Below are 15,950 nucleotides of genomic sequence, written 5' to 3' on the forward strand. Positions count from 1 at the left end.
ACCTGTTTACAAAGGTCTCTCCAGAGGAGAACAATTGCATGTATTCCACCTTACGATTTGACTGTAGAACTGTCTGAACAGATGTCGTGAATGGATTGCTTTCACTCTTCTCTAACCTACAGGGCCTTCAGAAAGTATTCACTCCCCTTTACATTTTACACATTTTGAGGTGTTACAGCCTGAATTTAAAATTGATAGATTTTTGTCACTGCCCTACATACAAACCCCCAAAACCCCATAATGTCACATGGTGAAGTTATTAATTACACTTTGTTTGGTGTATCAATACACCCAATCACTACAAAGATACAGGTGTCCTTCCTAATTCAATTGCCGAGAGAAAGGAAACCACTCAGGGATTTGAGGCCAATGGGGACTTTAAAACAGTTACATAGGTTAATGGCTGTGAAAGGAGAAAACTGAGGGTTGATCAACAACATTGTAGTTACTCCACAATAGTTACCTAAATGACAGAGTGAAAAGAAGGAAGCATGTACAGAATAAAAAATATTCCAAAACACGTATCCTGTTTGCAACAAGACACAAAAGTAATACTGTAACAAAATGTGGCAAAGCAATATTGGTAAATCCAAAATAACACATTACTGAGTTCCACTCTCCATATTTCCAAGCATAGTGGTGGCTGCATCACGTTATGGGTATGCTTGTAATCGTTTGGGGAGTTTTTCAGGATTAAACAGAATGGAGCTAAGCACAGGCAAAATCCTAGAGGAAAACCTGGTTCACCAGACACTGACAGTGAATGTTCCTGAGTGGCCTGAGTTACAGTTTTGACATTTATCTTCTTGAAAATCTATGGCAAGATGTGAAAATGGTTTTCTAGCAATGACCAACAACCAATTTGACAGAGCTTGAAGAATTTTGAAAATAATAATTGGCAAATGTTGCACAATCCAGGTTTGGAAAGCTTTTAGAGACCCAGAAAGACTCAAAGGGTAATCATTGACAAAGGTGATTCTACAAAGTATTGACTTAGGAGTGTGAATACTTATGTAAATTAGATATTTCTGTATTTAATTTGCAATACATTTGCAAAAAAAAAACAGTTTTCACTTTGTCATTATAAAAATGGATGTAATTCATTTTGAATTCATGCTGTAGCAAAACAAAATATGGAATAAATCAAGGGGTATGGATGTTTTCTCAAGGCACTGTATATTGTAGACCCAAGTGCATGTTTTGACCATTGTCTGGTTCTAGTTGTTAGTTGCTTTAGATAATGAAGTATTACATAAGAATGACTCATAGTTTTGTGAATATATACAAAAGCTGCCTCGTAGACCTTTGTCAAGCTTTAGCGCATTGTTTGACAACATTTGATGATGAAATAGGCTTCATTTTGTTGCTAACTAATGCCCCCATCTTCTGTATCGATCTTTTAGATAATGGTGCTGGAGGGATTGGCTGCCGTTTTACGGGCTCCAAACCAATTGTTCTATTTTGTTTGTTTTTTTGCATTGTGTGTAACTCATTTTGTACATAATGTTGCTGCTACCGTGTCTTATGACCGAAAATAGCTTCTGAACATCAGAACAGCAATTATTCACCTCGGGAATGGACAAAGATTTTTTTCTTTAATGAGTCCGGCGCAAACGATATACTGCTTTGTCGAGATTAGGTCCAAATCGTGAAGAAAAGACGGAGAAAAAGGGGGAGGGGGCGGGGTGCCTTGTATGAACTCGCCAACGAGTAGGTAAACCCCCACTACTCTCTGTATTATTGGCCAATGTGCAATCATTGGAAAACCAACTGGACAATCTACGATTAAGACTATTCTACCAACAGGACATTAAGAACTGTAATATCTTATGTTTCACTAAGACATGGCTAAACGATGACACAGATAATATAGAGCTGGCTGGCTTCTCCGTGCATTGGCAGGACAGAGCAGCTAAGTCTGGTAAGACGAGGGGTGGGGGTGTGTACCTATTTGTTAATAACTGCTGGTTCGCTATGTCTAATATCAAAAAAGCATTGCGGTATTACTCGTCTGAGGTAGAATACCTCATGATAAACTGTAGACCACATTATCTACTCAACGTGCTGTATAAGTCCATAAGAAAACAAGAAAATGCTCAAAAAAGAAAATACTCCTAGTGGCCGGGGACTTTAATGCAGGCAAACGTAAATCCGTTTTACCTCATTTCTAACAGCATGTCACATATGCAACCAGAGGAAAGAAATCTCTAGACCACCTTTACTCCACACACAGAGACCCATACAAAGTTCTCCCTCGACCTCCATTTGGCAAATCTGACCATAATTCTATCCTCCTGATTCCTGCTTACAAGCAAAAACTAAAGCAGGAAGTAACAGTGACTCGCTCAATACGTAAGTGGTCAGATGACACGGATGCTATGCTATACGTCTGTTTTGCTAGCACAGACCGGAATATGTTCCGGGATTCATCAACGGGTATTCAGGAGTATACCACCTCAGTCATTGTCTTCATCAATAAGTGCATCGACAACGTCATCCCAACAGTGACCTTACGTACATATCCCAACCAGAAGCCATAGCTAAAGGCTAGAGCTGCCGCTTTCAAGGAGCGGGACACTAATCCGGACGCTTATAAGGACTTCCGCTATGCCCTCAGATGAACCATCAAACAGACAAAACGTCAATAGAGGACTAAGATTGAATCCTATTACACCAGCTCTGATGCTCGTCGGATGTGTCAGTGCTTGAAAACTATTACGGACAACAAAGGGAAACACAGCCGCTAGCTGCCCCGTGATGCGAGCCTACCAGACGGGCTAAATGCCTTTTATGCTCGCTTCGAGGCAAGCAACATTGAAGCATGCATGAGAGCACCAGCTGTTCCGAATCACGCTCTCCATAGCCGATGTGAGCAAGACCTTTAAACAGGTCAACATTCACAAAGCCGCGGGGCCAGAAAGATTACCAGGATGTGTACTCAAAGTATGCACGGACCAACTGGCAAGTGTCTTCACTGACATTTTCAACCTCTCCCTAACCGAGTCTGTAATACCTACATGTTCCAAACAGACCACCATAGTCCCTGTGCCCAAGATAGCGAAGGCTACCTGTCTAAATTATTACTTCCCCGTAGCACTCACGTCGGTAGCCATGAAGTGCTTTGAAAGGCTGGTCCTGACTCACATCAACAGCATCATGCCGAAAACCCTAGACCCAATCCAATTCACATACTTCCCCAACAGATCCACAGATGATGCAATCTTAATCGCACTCCACACTTCCCTTTCCCACCTGGCCAAAAGGAACACCTATGTGAGAATGCTGTTCGTTGACTACAGCCCAGCGTTCAACGTCATAGTACTCAGTAAACACCTCCCTCTGCAACTGGATCCTTGACTTCCAGACAGGCCGGGCCCCAGGTGGTCAGAGTAGGCAACAACACATATGCCACGCTGATCCTCAGGGGTGCATGCTTAGTGCCCTCCTGTACTCCTTGTTCACCCACGACTGCGTGGCCAAGCACGACTCCACTCGCATCATTAAGTTTGCTGACGACACAACAGTGGTAGGCCTGATCACCGACCACGATGAGACGGCCTATAGGGAGGAGGTCAGAGACCTGGCAGTGTGGTGTCAGGACAACAACCTCTCCCTCAATGTGAGCAAGACAAAGGAGCTGATCTTGGACTGCAGGAAAAGGAGGGCCGAACAGCCCTCCATTAACATAAACGGGGCTGGAGTGGAGCGGGTCAAGAGTTTCAAGTTCCTTGGGGTCCACATCACCAATGAACTATCATGGTCCAAACACACCAATACAGTTGTGAAGAGGGCATGACAGAACCTTTTCCCCTCAAGGAGACTGAAAAGATTTGGCATGGGTCACCAAATCCTCAAAAAGTTCTACAGCTGCAACATCAAGAGCATCCTGATCGGTTGCATCACCGCGTGGTATGACAACTGCTCTGGATCCAACCGTAAGGCGGTACAGAGGGTAGAGCTTACGGCCCAGTACATCACTTGGGTCAAGCTTTCTGGTATCCAGGACCTATATCAATAAAAATGTATTTATAAAGCCCTTTTACATCAGCCGATGTCACAAAGTGCTATACAGAAACCCAGCCTAAAACCCCAAACAGCAAGCAATGCAGATGTAGATGCACGGTGGCTAGGAAAAACTCCCTAGAAAGGCAGGAACCTAGGAAGAAAGCTGGAGAGGAACCAGGCTCTGATGGGTAGCCAGTCCTCTTCCGGCTGTGCCGGGTGGAGATTATAACAGAACATGGCCAAGATGTTCAAATGTTCATAGAGGACCAACAGGGTCAAATAATAATCACAGTGGTTGGAGGTGCAACAGGTCAGCACCTCAGGAGTAAATGACAGTTTTCTTTTCATAGCCGAGCATTCGGAGTTAGAGGCAGCAGGTGCGGTAGAGAGAGAGAGTCAAAAACAGCAGGTTTTCCAGGAGGGGGGGGGGGGGAGAGATAATTAGAGGGAGCATACTTAAATTCACACAGGACACCAGATAAGACGGGATAAATATTCCAGATATAACAGACTGACCCTAGCCCCTCAACACATAAGCTATTGCATCATAAATACTAGAGGCTGATACAGGAGGGGTATGGAGACACTGTGTCCCCGTCCGACGATACCCCCGAGCAGGGCAAACTAGGCAGGATATAAGCCCACCCACTTTGCCAAAGCACAGCCCCCACCCCACTAGTGGGATATCTTCAAACCACCAACTTACTACCCTGAGGGGGGGTCAATGTAAATACAAGATGGTGTCAGATGTACGCTTAAAAAATCAAAGACTTCAGTCACGCAAGCAGTACCGGAGCACCAAGTCTAGGTCCAAAAGGTTCCTTAACAGCTTCTAACCCCAAGCCATAAGACTGCTGAACAATTAATCAAATGGCCACCTGGACTATTTACATTGACCTCCCCATTTGTTTTTACACTGCTGCTACTCACTGTTTATTATCAATGCATAGTCATTATACAAATTACCTCGACTAACCTGTACCCCCACACATTGACTTGGTACCCGTACCCCCTATATATAGCCTCGTTATTGTTATGTAATTTTCTTGTGTTTCTTTTTGATATATTTCTTATTGCTTTAGTTCATTTAGTAAATATTTTCTTAACTCTATTTCTTGAACTGCATTGTTGGTTAAGGGCTTGTAAGTAAGAATTTCACGGTTTTATTCGGTGCATGTGGCAAATTTGATTTGATTTGTCTCGATTGAGTTCCAGCAACAATATATTAGCTTCCATTGTATGTAAGATGAGGGTAGTACAGTGTATGAGGTAAGGCATCTGCATAAGGACTCTTTGAGTTCACTGTGCTTTCCTCTGGCAGCGAAATGACAATACTGTAATGGAAGTAGTGTTTTATTGGCTGTTCGCTGGGCAACAAAAACGCTATAATCATAATAAACCTGTGCCTGTAATGTGATTGGAAAACTGTGGTTAAGATTGTAATTATAGAGCCTGTCAGGCTAACAAATAGCACTGTCGGGCTTCAGTGGAACGTCTTAGCTGGGCCTGTTTCCTCCATTGTGAAATCACACAAGTCAGCACAGCAGCGTAGGAAAGACTTGGCAGCCTCGCTTTCCTGTTTGCCTTGTATTGACTTTCCTTTATGAAGCTGAATGAGTATTTGCCAGTTATGTCTATTTGGGTCTATTCTATCTCAGACAGTGATTCAGAGAGTTAGAGGGAAGAAATGGAGCATTGAGGATCAGATCGGATATGAACTTTATTGTGATTCAACAGTTCTTGGGGATGTGTAGCAGGGGAGTTCTGCCCATTGAAACTAAGGGGTGCACAGACCCTCTCAGATGAATTATTTGTACACTGAAAATACAGCAGATATTGGTTATTTGACTCATTATTCAAACAAAGCAAAGTTGGTAATTAGTTCCTTCTCAACAATAATAGGTGCAATGATGCCTATGTATATAAAAACTGGTTAGAGACAGAGTTGTTAGAAGTTGTGACCAAACCAGTTGTCTAATGTGACGTTTTCTATCTATCTCAGGTGAAATGTGACCAGTACTGGCCCACTAGAGGGACGGAGACCTACGGCCTCATCCAGGTGACGCTGTTGGACACGGTTGAGCTGGCCACATACTGTGTCAGGACATTTGCACTTTATAAAGTACGTTTGATTTCCTCATAACTCATTTAACCTTTATTTCACCTGGAAGTCAGACACCCAATATGGGTTTTAGTTGAACTGAATTAAACGGATAACCATAGCCACGGGCAGTAGCTTTTCTCTAATCCCCTGACATCATTGGTGCAGTGTGGTTGAGATGAGGGACCACACCTCAAGGTATTGAAGCATTATCGCTGCTGTTTAAAATGTTGCCCAATGTGTGTTCTAGACATGTATATAGCCTACTTCCCCTCTGTCTATCAGAATGGTTCCAGTGAGAAGAGAGAGGTGAGGCAGTTCCAGTTCACTGCCTGGCCTGACCATGGTGTACCCGAGCACCCCACTCCGTTCTTGGCCTTCCTCAGACGGGTCAAAGCCTGTAACCCCCCAGATGCAGGGCCCATGGTGGTACACTGCAGGTAAGCAAGGCTTCCATGATATCACTATCATAGACTATGTTAGCCTGCCGAGCTAAGGTCTTCTTGATAAAAACACAGAGGGAAAGAGAATGCGACAAGGAAGAGAGAGCGAAGAAAGAGGGAAGAAAGAGTTGGATGGTAGGAGGAGGAGCGGGAATAGATGACATGAGCTGCATATCACCGACTTGAGAGCTGTAGGGAGTTGTCCTACTAGCTTTGTTGGATGTTTTTCTCTTCTCAATCTGAAAGTATTTACTACAACAGAGTAAGGATTACCGGTGTCAGTGCCCTTGGCGAAACGTAAATCCCTTCCGCACACACACACACACACAGACACACACCCAAACACCTGTCCTCCCCACACTAACATCCACGCATCAGCGCTCCATGAGTATCCAGCTTATCCCCGGGGTTATTACAAAATAAAATACCAAATAAAGCACTTACTTCTCACTTCCAATGACAAGAAGGAATAAACTCCAGACAGAGGCAAAAGAAGAATGTAGCCGTCTGCCTCTCTTCAGACTGGGGAGTTATAGGAGTCTCTGGTGTGTGTGTGTGTGTGTGTGTGTGTGTGTGTGTGTGTGTGTGTGTGTGTGTGTGTGTGTGTGTGTGTGTGTGTGTGTGTGTGTGTGTGTGTGTGTGTGTGTGTGTGTGTGTGTGTGTGTGTGTGTGTGTGACTGTGTGTGACTGTGTGTGTGTGTGACTGTGAGCGCGTGTGTCCTGTGAGAGAGCCAGAGAGAGAGAGATAGCTAAAGGGAGAGAGAGGGGGACAGAAAATTGAACTGAGATAGAATAAGCAAGAAGATACAAATTTATGTCTGAAGAATGTACAATAAAAGGGATTACCAAAGAATACCAATTACTACAAGCTGAAGTTAATTAGACCTAGTCGCAGAATCAGATTAAATTGAAAAATCCAGACTTTTTACGGCGAACCAGAATGCAGGAGTTAATGTCACTCAGAAGATAGGTATTTTAATGCCTCGCCACCGCATCAGATATAGGGAGTGTAGAGATTCAAATCCGTACGGAAGCATCTCACACAATACCACATCTCCCATGCCTTGTCAGACCACCATTTTGAAAATATATATTTTTTTCCATCCTTCCATTTGTGTATCTGAACTCTTGCATCAGAATGTTAACATAAGGCTACGTTCTAATGATCTATCCTTATTTCTTCCAAAGTGTTCACTTGTTCACTTCCCTTTATTGATTTGAAGGAAATTACTGGTATAATAAATTATGGGGGGGGGGATCTCCCACTAGCCCTGCCTCCACTAATCCAATGCTTTTAGATTTGTGTGTACATAGTGAACGAGTGCACACTTCAGGAAAAAGGAAATATTACAATGGCGCCCAAGGGGATGGCTATTGTTTTACGGGCTCCTAACCAGCTGCTATTTTATGTGTTTTTTTGCATTGTTTGTAACTTATTTTGTACATAATGTTGCTGCTACCATCTCTTATGACCGAAAAGAGCTTCTGGATATCAGAACAGCGATTACTCACCTCGAACTGGACAAAGATTTTTTTCTTTATTGAGTCTGATGTGAAGGATATACTGTTTCTCTGAGACCAGGCCCAAATCCCCGTCATTTGCATGAAAAAAAGACGCAGGTACAGGGGGTGGAGATTGGGGTGCCTTGTGAGAAATCGTTGGTGAGTGGGTAACCCGCCATTCTATTGGCCAACGTGCAATCACTGGAGAATAAACTGGATGAGCTCCGTTCAAGACTATCCTACCAACGGGACATTAAAATCTGTAATATCTTATGTTTCACGGAGTCGTGGCTGAACAACGACACAAATAATATACAGTTGCCTGGGTTTTCCCTGTTAAGGGAAAGCTGTTAAGGAAAAACAAATGTGCCGTATAATTAACTGCATTGTACAGTCACTAGGGCATTTGATTAATTAGCTGGCCAGGCTATTGTTTGCAGGAAAACTCTTATTCCATGTTCCCTGTAAGAAATCAGTGTTGCAACACTCAAACTGACCAAATGAGATAATCAGAGTAGGTGTGGGTGTGAACCAATCCTAAAGAAACATTGTTTTTAGCTTTCACACAACACAAATCAGTGTAATTTCTTTTGACAGTTTGTTGAACATATTTTCATTAGAGACTTTCTCTCAAACATGCATCGACAAAAACAAACGCACACGACACACATACAATAATTTAATCTGTAATGGCCCCTGGAGTCGAATGAGCAGAATTAATTTGACACACAAACACACACAACACACATACAATAATTGAATCTGTAATGGCCTCTGGAGTGGAAGGAGCAGAATTAATGTCTGACCAAAGTCGACCGTGTCTCAAGCGCTATTATTGATTTAGCTGCTTTGTTGTCACGCCCAGACAGAGACCCCAATTTACCCAGGCTTCAAAAGTGCACATTACGAACGGGACAGTAGAGGAGCCTCCCAGATATGACATTGCTGTCACACAGAAACCCATGGTCACTGTCACTCTTGTCTGTCTACTATCCACTTCAGACTTCCCATCGATGGTCGTATTTAAGTCATGCTCGATAGCGAGCTAGCTATCTCAACATTACTTTGGATGACATACCTTGTAAAAACGTGACAGTCATCGACAATGAGGTGAGGATAAGTGGTTGGTGTTCTGTTTTTAAAATTGTCTCGCCTGGTTTCAAAGTGCTTTGTGTCTTTTGTTCATAAAAAAATGTCTTCCCTGTTGAAGCCAGGCATTGCATGGCAATTAGGAGCATTGGGGTTTTGAGTTTACTTGTGTTTTTTATAATGAGTGACAAAACAATTAAATTGGATTATCATTATTCAATTTGATGTTGTAAGACTTCCCACAGTATTATATGCCCATTGTAATCACAGTGCGTAAAAAGTTCACTTTATGGCCAAGTTCTCTAGTAAAATGATTGACTAGTGTGCGTTTGCTCAGTTTATAGTCTGAAGCTGATTAGAGAGTAACTTTAAGTAGGCCTATGCGAGATTGCATCTTAAGTCCTGTGGCCAACATTGACGCTCAAGCTTTCAACAAAGCTTCATAGAAAAATGGAAATGTCCTACAACACAGGATCAAAGTTAACTATCCCTATATTTCAACAGAACACTTTATATCATAGTGGAAAACTTCCCAAACCCAGCCGTGGACATCAGCCAACATTTCCCCCGAGGAGCAGTGAAGAAGGATATTATTGAAAGTACATCCATGTGTTCTCTCTCGCTCTCTCTCCTCATGAGGTGAAGTCATCGTCTCTTTTGGGGGGCGCATATTGTAAAAGTCCCCCACCCACCCCCACGGAGCACTGAACTAGGTTCTGTGTTTCAGCAGTTCCATTCTGTTCTCAGTGACCCACAGGGTTGCGGACCGTTGTGCTCCTATTGGAACCAGGGCCGTTCAGTGCGTTATGGGTTCACAGGGAGACGTCACAACGGACATTATTGAATGTAACCGGGATCGCCAGCCCTTTCTGCAGCTCTTTGCGTCTCTCAAAGAGCAGCACTGGTTCAATGCTGGGAGAATTAAAGAGACATTTAGTTAATGTCCCTTTTTTGCTGCGACAGACATACTCTTTGGTGGTTTCTGTATGATTCGTACTCTGTCTACTTGAACAATAGGTACAGCACAGACTGACATTGAAGGTTCATGTTAGAGTGGGAATGTTAGAGTAGTGACTCGTATGAATAGGAGGAAGGAATAAACATAAGTCTACAGGATAGGAGTCTAGTCTTCTGCAAGGAAGTCTGTCTTCAATGACCTTATTGACTCATCACATAGTGAAATTAAATATTCTCAACCTATTTCTCCTCGAGTGGCAAGAATGCGGTCTAGTCTCACACATCACACGATGGGTTAAGAATTAGTCATTGGCTGCGTCTGAAATGGTATCCTATTCACTATATAGAGCACTACTTTTGACCAGGGCCGATAGAGGAAAGGGTGCAATTTGGGATGCAGCCAGAGTCTCCTTTTGAGATTGTGGAGAACAATGTAACCATACTGCAGGAGGGTTTATAGACACACACGTTTACAAGTATATACGCAAACACACATAATCCTGTTTTGGTATGATTTTATCTCTGATGAAACTACGTTGCCATTCAGACAGTCTCATTGTATTTAGTAGCCATATGCTAAAACTAATCTTGAATAGAGGGGGAGCATTTTGATACACAGTGTAAATGGAAATGAGTGGAATTAATTGCACAGCCTTCTGGTCGCCATTATAAGCCATACACTGAACTTTTATGGTGAATTTGAAGTTAATGGTTCGGTTGGTCTGTGTCTGTTTAATGGGTAAATGGAGTGTAAAAAGGCGGCTTGAGAGGTCGCCCGACCAAAATAGATTCAGTAACAATACCAACATGTAATTGCTTTTACTTTGTCTAGGCTTTATCTACTCCAGGTCCAGTTGCAGCTGTATTTTTCAGTGTACAATCTCACCATTCCCCAAACTCTGAAAAAACTTTGAAAACACATTAGCCTAACACTGATGTCTGCCGATGTCCAAAGCAGCTGGCTGCGCCTGTCAGAGCAGCCAGTGTCAGTTCTTTAGTGTGGGGGGGGGGGTGGCTAACAGGCCCCGAATCAGGGCCAACCATCCCCCAGGACTGCCAAATGTACGGAGCCTCTCTTTCTCTTTCTGCCAATAATGGACGAGGAGAGTGGCTATGTCACCCCCGCTCCTCCCTCCTGTTCTTCCTCCACCTGCCCATCTCTTGATGCTGTCACTCTGTCACTGGCATGCTCACAGGTCATTACTCTCCGGCATTTGAGACTGGACTGTAAAGTGGCGAAGGATTAGAAACAGCTGGGGCCGCGGTAGGAAATGTCTTGCGCTTGCCGTGTTTTCTCCCCCCACCATCCTTAGACCCTGGATGTGATTCATATCCCCAAATATGTGACATTTTCACACACAATATTTTAGGATCACGTGTGGTTCAGACACACACACACACACACACACACACACACACACACACACACACACACACACACACACACACACACACACACACACCAATCTCTTAGAAAGCCCCGCAACACCCATGAGCATCTGTGTAATACCTCAAGAGTCACGATAAAGCAAACATCAAAACACGTCCCCAAATCAATCAAGTAACGTCGGCCATTTTAAGCACAACCACAATGATTTGCAGCAACAAACGACTCACTTATACGATTTAATTCCCTCTCCGCTGCACCATGGCACATTAGCCAGACTTGGGCCCCGGGGACTATCTTAACTCCCTCTTGAGTTTTTCTTCACTCCTTTTTTCCTCTGTATAAATGAAAAACAAATGGCCTATCAGGGGAAGAGAGGCAGGGGAGCGTTGGTCACACCTCGTAGCCATGTCGACTTAATGGGTTGAATAACCTATTTACTTTAGAGCAGCCAGGCAACAACTGTCTTGTCAATGCTCGGCTGGGGAAGATGTGAGCTGTCAGGCGGACTAGAGTTTACTCTCTCCGCGATGCCATTGTCCCAAAAAATGAAGATGAAAAACAGCATAATATTCAAATTAGACATCTCCCCTCAGCAGTCTTTCCATGTGGTTACGTTTATAAAGCATGTGTTGCTATCTGACCTGAATAGAGGAGCTCAAACTGAAACAGTAGCCATACATTTTCCTTCCTTCTTTCTTTTTAAACTTTTTTCTGGCTCTAATGTGAAAATGTGCCAATGAGAGTATTAATGAAGAGGCCTGTCTTTCAGTGCCTTCTGATTTTAGCACAGTGCGATAAGCTAATGTCAGTAATATAAGTTATCTGCGCTCCTCTCCGACAAAGTTACCTGGCAAATGTACCCGCCTCTAAGTCACACAGGGGGGGCAGGTGCACCACGATTGCAGTACCAGCAGAGAGCCACACTTTAGACCAGACCACTGCAGCTAGAGCTATTCTCCTCCACCCGCTGCCTCTGCACCACCACTTTGATTACGCTCCAAGCCAAAACGGTCAGCTCTGCTGTGGCCAAGGGGATAGCAATGAAGGTCAAGGGGTTTGCCCCTTGGTCTGGTCCCTGTGTAGCCAGGGAGCTTCTTAGGTCTCCTCACCACTGAGACAGGGCACCTCTCCCAGCGTGGATCTGTCACTCATTCTCTACCAATGGAGAGTAATCATTCTCATCATAGGTGAATGGTCTTGCACAGCAGATAGTGGTGCACTGGGGTATGAAGGGTATATGTTAGGCCTGGATACAGAATAGAAAAATGTTCGAGTGAAAACCCCAGATGTAGTTTTAGGTAATTACTGTTGTAAAATAACTCAGTTCCAGCTGGAGATGAAAAGGTGATTCTAACTAGGCCTGTTATCTGTTTATACATAATCATTTATCCTCATGAAGATATTATGTCAAAGGTGCATCATGGTTTACATCTGTCAAGATGGATGAGCCACTAAAATATTTAGCTGATGTCATCAACTGCCAACGCGGCTCAAAACGAGTCAATACCAAGTCAACATCCCAGCACTGATTGTTTCCCACACAGGCTATTGTGTCTCTTAAGGGGGCCAATATCAAGTTTGTCATCTTTGTTTTGTCTTTAGTGCCGGGGTCGGGCGCACGGGCTGCTTCATCGTAATCGACGCCATGATGGAGCGCATCAAGCATGAGAAGACGGTGGACATCTACGGTCACGTGACGCTGATGCGCGCCCAGCGGAACTACATGGTGCAGACGGAGGACCAGTACGTGTTCATCCACGACGCGCTCCAGGAGGCCGTCACCTGCGGCACCACCGAAGTGCCTGCCCGAAACCTCTACGCCTACATCCAGAAGCTGACCGGGATCGAGGGTGGAGAGAACGTCTCAGGCATGGAGCTGGAGTTCAAGGTAGGCTGCTCTGTGCCTTATTATTGGCCTTGAATTTAATTTCAAATTCTTTGTCGATAATTAGAAACACAGAAATTCAGTGCAAGCTAGTTGTAAAAGTAGCTTGCACAGGAGGCTTACATGAGTAAGCATGCAGTTTATTGCAAAAATATATGGCAAAAGGAATAGCTAAACTGATAAAGCAGCATTGCACGCTACAGACAAACAGCCAACATAAAGACATTGGACTGGATGCTAACCAAAGAGCAATGTGCTCCAGCTCATATCTTGCTTTTGTTCCAAAGGCCCATGCCGACGAAAGAGGCACTGGCTACATAATGAAAAGAAGAAGAAAAAACTTACTAGCAAGCACCAGTCCCTTTTTATGTCCAATTTTGTCTGATCCCATGTGAGGTTTTACAGAAAATTTAAATGTATTGTATTTACCGAAAGCCAGAGGGAGTTTAGATATTTTTTCATGTAAAAACCCCAGGCCTCTTGCCCCCGCCATCCTCCCCAACTCCCCCAGCTGCAAGTCACGTCCTGGCCCTGGCGTCATTGATTGGCCAATCTCAGTACCACCACTCACAGACACTTTTCCAATCCCCATTAGCCCAGCGAGACAGCGTGGGGCCTGTGGTTTCCCCCATTCCAGTTAGTTGCCTTCCTTTTGTAACCCAACTTGGGTTAAGTCCCCCCCTTTGGTTACCCCTTTCCGTTCCACCCTTGTGGTTATAAGAGTGGTAGTTTTACAGCAAAATGTCAAACACAGGTTTTCCCCCATGACTAGGACACTTGCCAGAGGGGGCTAAGAACTTACACCCTGCATTTACAATGAGAGGGCTCCACTACCAACCCACCCACCCGTCATAGTCAGCCAATCTGCAGTGTGTTATATGTGCTGTATGTAAAGCCTGTTTGCCTTGCTTGTCACGCACCTACTTCCCTTGGCCAATGATGAATGGTGATACCCCTAAGAGATGTGAAACAGGTTACCCCTGGCCCTGTCCACGTCGGGCTTGTCGCAGCATCCATTTTCATGTTCATCACAAAATAAAACATTTTGCCCCTCACTGCAAATCTGAGCGCAACAGTAATCCACTTGGTTCCCCTTACACACCTAATGTACACATTAAATATGTAAGTACTGTAGATGCAGTAAACAGAGTAGCCTTTTTCCGTTCAGAATTGTTGGCAGCCGAGAACCCATGATCTTCCAAAGGCCTCCCCTCACTTTGGTAGCATGTGATTATTAATAACGTTCACGTCTTTATATGTCAACCACAAGCCAGGCACTGGGGAAATAAATGGAAGAGAGCTGCGTTCGCCAGCATTCACATAACCGCAGTGCTTCTTATCTACCTCTCTGTAGCGTTTAGCCAACACTAAAGCCCATACGTCGCGATTCATCAGTGCCAATCTCCCCTGCAACAAGTTCAAGAACCGCCTTGTGAACATAATGCCATACGAGTCCACACGAGTGTGTCTTCAGCCAATCCGAGGGGTGGAGGGCTCCGACTACATCAATGCCAGTTTCATTGATGGATACAGGTGAGCTTTCAACTCTGTTGACCAAGATAGTTGAATAAAGGACTCAAATGGTAGAGCACTTTTACCATGTATTCTGTGTTACTTAAGAGAGCATATTGTTTTATGTCCACAGGCAACAGAAAGCCTATATTGCCACACAAGGGCCTCTAGCAGAGACCACGGAGGACTTCTGGAGGATGCTCTGGGAACACAACTCCACAATCGTGGTCATGCTAACGAAGCTCAGAGAAATGGGCAGGGTATGTTATGCAAAATTATGTTGTCTCTGTGCACTCTGTTTCCTGTGCTAATCAAATGTTGCTGCTTCTTTAACAATACATATAACAATTTTGCTACTTCAACTTCTCCTTTCTATGTAGTTCTTGAACTATGCAAAATAAATTGAATTCAGACTAACAATGACACGTGCAACCACAAACTGTAAGATATCCAGGCACTCTGCTGGAGTTTCAGTGTACCGTACAAGGTAGTATATCGCTCATGGAGTTTGTTTCTGTTGTTTTGCCACGGCTGCAGGAAAAATGCCACCAGTATTGGCCAGCAGAGAGGTCGGCCAGATACCAGTACTTTGTGGTGGACCCCATGGCTGAGTACAACATGCCCCAGTACATCCTGAGAGAGTTCAAAGTGACTGACGCCAGGGTAAGTGCTGTACTGTAATACAGCCCTCATTTACTGTCTAAACAGTCATTGATTTGACAGTGCTAGAAAGCGTTCCCGACTTTGTACTTCTTGTCCAAATATATCAGATTTGTTGTTTACAGTGTGGAGTTTGGTCAAACGGAAAATCTGTCTACTTTGAAGTCTTTTTCTTTGAACAACTGTGTTTCTGTTTGATGATAAAAACAGAGACAACATTTTTGGAGCCATTTGATTTTAACAGTTCAGATTGAGACATTGTTGACAGCATCAGTTGGCTGACTCCTACTGTTTTTTTTTTACTGTGCAGTAGTCTTAAAGCCAGCATCTGGGCCCAAGAATCACCAAACTTGATGATTTAAAAGGAATATATGCACAAATATATGAGGCAATTATGACATGTGT

The 15,950-nt window shown here is 43.8% G+C and overlaps 1 protein-coding gene across 14 annotated transcripts in view; it reads left to right on the forward strand.

The window, feature by feature from the left end:
• LOC135510606 (receptor-type tyrosine-protein phosphatase delta-like) overlaps positions 1-15,950 on the forward strand; it is a 383,074-nt gene that overhangs the window by 359,560 nt on the left and 7,564 nt on the right. For all 14 annotated transcript variants that reach the window (XM_064931651.1, XM_064931664.1, XM_064931650.1 and 11 more), the window contains 6 exons: positions 6,008-6,127; positions 6,392-6,546; positions 13,091-13,376; positions 14,728-14,906; positions 15,019-15,145; positions 15,423-15,548. In XM_064931651.1, coding sequence (XP_064787723.1) covers positions 6,008-6,127; positions 6,392-6,546; positions 13,091-13,376; positions 14,728-14,906; positions 15,019-15,145; positions 15,423-15,548 — 993 coding nt within the window. The remainder of the gene's footprint in view (positions 1-6,007; positions 6,128-6,391; positions 6,547-13,090; positions 13,377-14,727; positions 14,907-15,018; positions 15,146-15,422; positions 15,549-15,950) is intronic.

Source organism: Oncorhynchus masou, chromosome 23, assembly GCF_036934945.1.
Source record: "Oncorhynchus masou masou isolate Uvic2021 chromosome 23, UVic_Omas_1.1, whole genome shotgun sequence".
In the NCBI taxonomy this organism is placed as follows: domain Eukaryota; kingdom Metazoa; phylum Chordata; class Actinopteri; order Salmoniformes; family Salmonidae; genus Oncorhynchus; species Oncorhynchus masou.